Below are 2,986 nucleotides of genomic sequence, written 5' to 3' on the forward strand. Positions count from 1 at the left end.
AAAAAAAAAAAAAAGAAGTACTTGACCCACCCATCAGAGCAGTACGAGCGCCTGTCTCCGTCACCACTCCCCCATACACAACCCTTTCTTCTGCTGAAATCTGATCATCGATCTCCTCGTACACCTCGTCCTCTCTCCTTCCCCTGCTCCGCCTCCGCTTCCGCTATCCTCTAGGAAGTCATATATGCTTCGTTTGCCCCCATTCCGCTTCCTCGGACTACGCTGCCGCGGCCGCGGAGGTGACGAAGAGGATCGACTTTTCTTATAATAATCATCGCCACACCCATCAACATCACCATCGCCACCTCCACTGTTATTCCCATCCAGAGCAGGCGTGGTAACCTTCCCGCTTCCCCCAGAAGAAATCTCGCTAAAGCGGATTTCCCGCGCGAGGCTCACGAAAGTGCGCACCTTCTGATCTGGGGGTTTCATGCCCCTGGTCACCGGTCTCCGGTTGTCGTTTGGATGGTTGTGAGTGATGGGCATAGGCATGCGGGTGGGCGTGAAGCCGTTGGGTCCCGTTTTCAATGGCTGGAAGTACAGTGTATGCGCCGACTGTGGAAGGGGTGGGTGTGGTTGTGACTCCGTCGTCTTTGTGCTGCGAGTTAGGACTGAGATGGGTTCTGGTAGTTGGTGGTATTGTCGCTGCTTGTGTTTCTGCTGCTGCTGCTGCTGCTGCTCGGGCTCGGAGGGTTGTTTGGGTTCTTCGATCCATGCATTTGGGCTGAAAGGCATGCGCAGGCGGGATCCATCTATTTCTTCCACGGCGTCATTGCCGTTATCATCGTAATTGCGACTTGGAGGATTGGAGATGCATTTCTTCAACGTTGTAGAGTCCATCGCTTGCGCTTCTTTTGCATTTGCACCCACTTCCCCTGCCCCGGTCCCGGTCCCGGCCCCCCCCCAAACTCCATTCACATCTTTTTCTCCCATCTCTGAAGATGAGGAAGTTGGCGTTGAGATACGATGGGTATCAGCCATTTCCATCTGCGAAAATGTAATTGAACCGACACGCTGCGGCGCCTGTGGCCGAATATCACCACAGGGATAAATCCTCCGTTCTTTTTTTATATCTACACACCGCAACGCCTCCCTCCCCTGCTCTTTCGCTGGGTACTGCTGCGAGTAAAGAATTTCATGAACCTGGTACGGATACGGTTTATACGGCCATTCCAGAGGTGTGTCGTCCGACTTTTTCCAAAACGTGAGGCTGTTCCTGCTCGCGTGATCATCGATATCCTCCTTGGATATGACCTGGCGCTCTTTTGGCCTCCATTGCATCGCAGCTCGCCTCGACAAGTCCTCAAACTCCCGCTTATACGCTGGGTTTGTGAACCACTTGTGTGAAACGGCTTGGTCGGCCGTCATGCGCACATTTTCGTCGAGGACGAGGAGTTTGCGGACGAAACTCTTCGCGCGAAGGCCGACGCGTTGCCAATCTTTTTCCTGCTCGAGGCTGCGGAGGTCGCAGTTTCGGGCCATCTTTTGGCAATACTGGCCTGTATCGGGATCGGTGAAAGGTGACCCGCCCGTTAGGAGGACGACTGTGAGACAGCCTAACGACCACATATCCACGGCCTTTGTGTATCCTTTTCCTTTGCAGGGGGGCTCTGATTGAGGTACCTCACTGGTTTGCGGGGGGATGTATGTAAGTAAAAATTAATGATTTCTCACACTTCATATATCACGTATGCCAGGGGCATCGATATACACTCACGGTGCAGTATATTCAAGTGTCCCGATTGAAGTCTTCATCCGGCTGCTCTCCTTCTCAAGGCGCCGTGCACAGCCAAAATCTGTCAGGACAACACGCGCACCGTCCGAAAGCGATGTCATCAAGACGTTATCAGGCTTGATGTCACGATGCACAATGTTTTTACCGTGAAGATAGCTTATGGCGACTGCGACTTGGCGCACTATTACCGCCGCCTCCGAATCAGAGAGGTTAAATTTTTTGTACTCGAGAAACGAAAATAGGTCTCCTGCGGTAACCAGTTCCTGGAAGATATAACTGTTTTTTGTTTTAGGAAGTCAGCATCACGCAGCCTTTTCTCTCACCTTCACAGCCTTAGAAGAAGTTCAAACATACACAGTTTTCTCACCCATGATCACTTGCTCCAGTTTTACGATATTCGGCTATTTGCCTGATCAGTTTTGAAGTGTGGGATTGTCAAAGCAATTGCCAGGAATCAATGGGAAGAGTGCATACGTGGTCAAGATCTTTCAAGATATCCACTTCCCGCTGATAAATTTCAAGTTTCGCCTCGATGCCCAAGGTCTCACGTCTCCTATCAGCCCAGTATTTGACTTTCTCCATCTCCTCTTCGACATCAACCTCAGCTGCAGGACGTGGGGCGCGCAATTCAGTATGCTTCCGCAATTTAATACAGTAGAGCCGTTTTTTCAAGCCGCCAATGTCGATGATTTTGCAGGCAAGTTGCTTCCGGTATTTTATGCTCACAGCCATGTAGACTTTTCCATACGCACCACACCCCAGAAGCCTATTCGAGATTATGTATCTGTCTTTGAACCGCTATATTTTATTATATGTTTTTTTTTTTTTTTTTTCATTAGTTCTCTCCATTGGTTGTTACAAGCCATATGACCATCCAGGGTGTGGCCAATTAAGGGTGGAGGGTAGAAAAGGGGGAAGGGAAGCAAAAACCTTCATCTCCCTTCTTTGAGCCTCACTAAATACCACCACCTGTGGTGCCTCCCTTGCACGAAACGTGAGGGAAGTGAACTGGCTCAGTTCCACCATATCCCCGTCACTTAGCAGCACCGCAGCATCTTCTCTCTTGGTTATTACCGATTTCCACACACTTCCATACCGAGACAGGTTCTGCGCATACACCAACGGGCCAACCTCGCCCGGATTCCCATTGTCGAAGATGATAGTGTAGATCCGCAGATGTTTGCCGGAGATTGACATATCGCCAAAGATCGGCGCGTTACTATATTTAAGCCCAGGTAGGGATGGGAATGA

General features: G+C 50.4%; 1 protein-coding gene across 1 annotated transcript; it reads right to left on the minus strand.

Annotated features, from left to right (window-relative positions):
• Positions 1 to 60: 60 nt before the first annotated feature.
• Positions 61 to 2,932, minus strand: HCAG_02982 (predicted protein; the record flags this gene model as incomplete). Its single annotated transcript, XM_001542761.1, has 5 exons — positions 61 to 1,627; positions 1,718 to 2,011; positions 2,090 to 2,136; positions 2,210 to 2,533; positions 2,699 to 2,932. 5 exons carry the CDS (start codon positions 2,930 to 2,932, stop codon positions 61 to 63), a joined length of 2,466 nt encoding a protein of 821 aa, XP_001542811.1.
• Between the last annotated feature and the right edge of the window lie 54 nt (positions 2,933 to 2,986).

This window comes from Histoplasma capsulatum, genomic scaffold, assembly GCF_000149585.1.
Source record: "Histoplasma capsulatum NAm1 scaffold_2 genomic scaffold, whole genome shotgun sequence".
In the NCBI taxonomy this organism is placed as follows: domain Eukaryota; kingdom Fungi; phylum Ascomycota; class Eurotiomycetes; order Onygenales; family Ajellomycetaceae; genus Histoplasma; species Histoplasma mississippiense.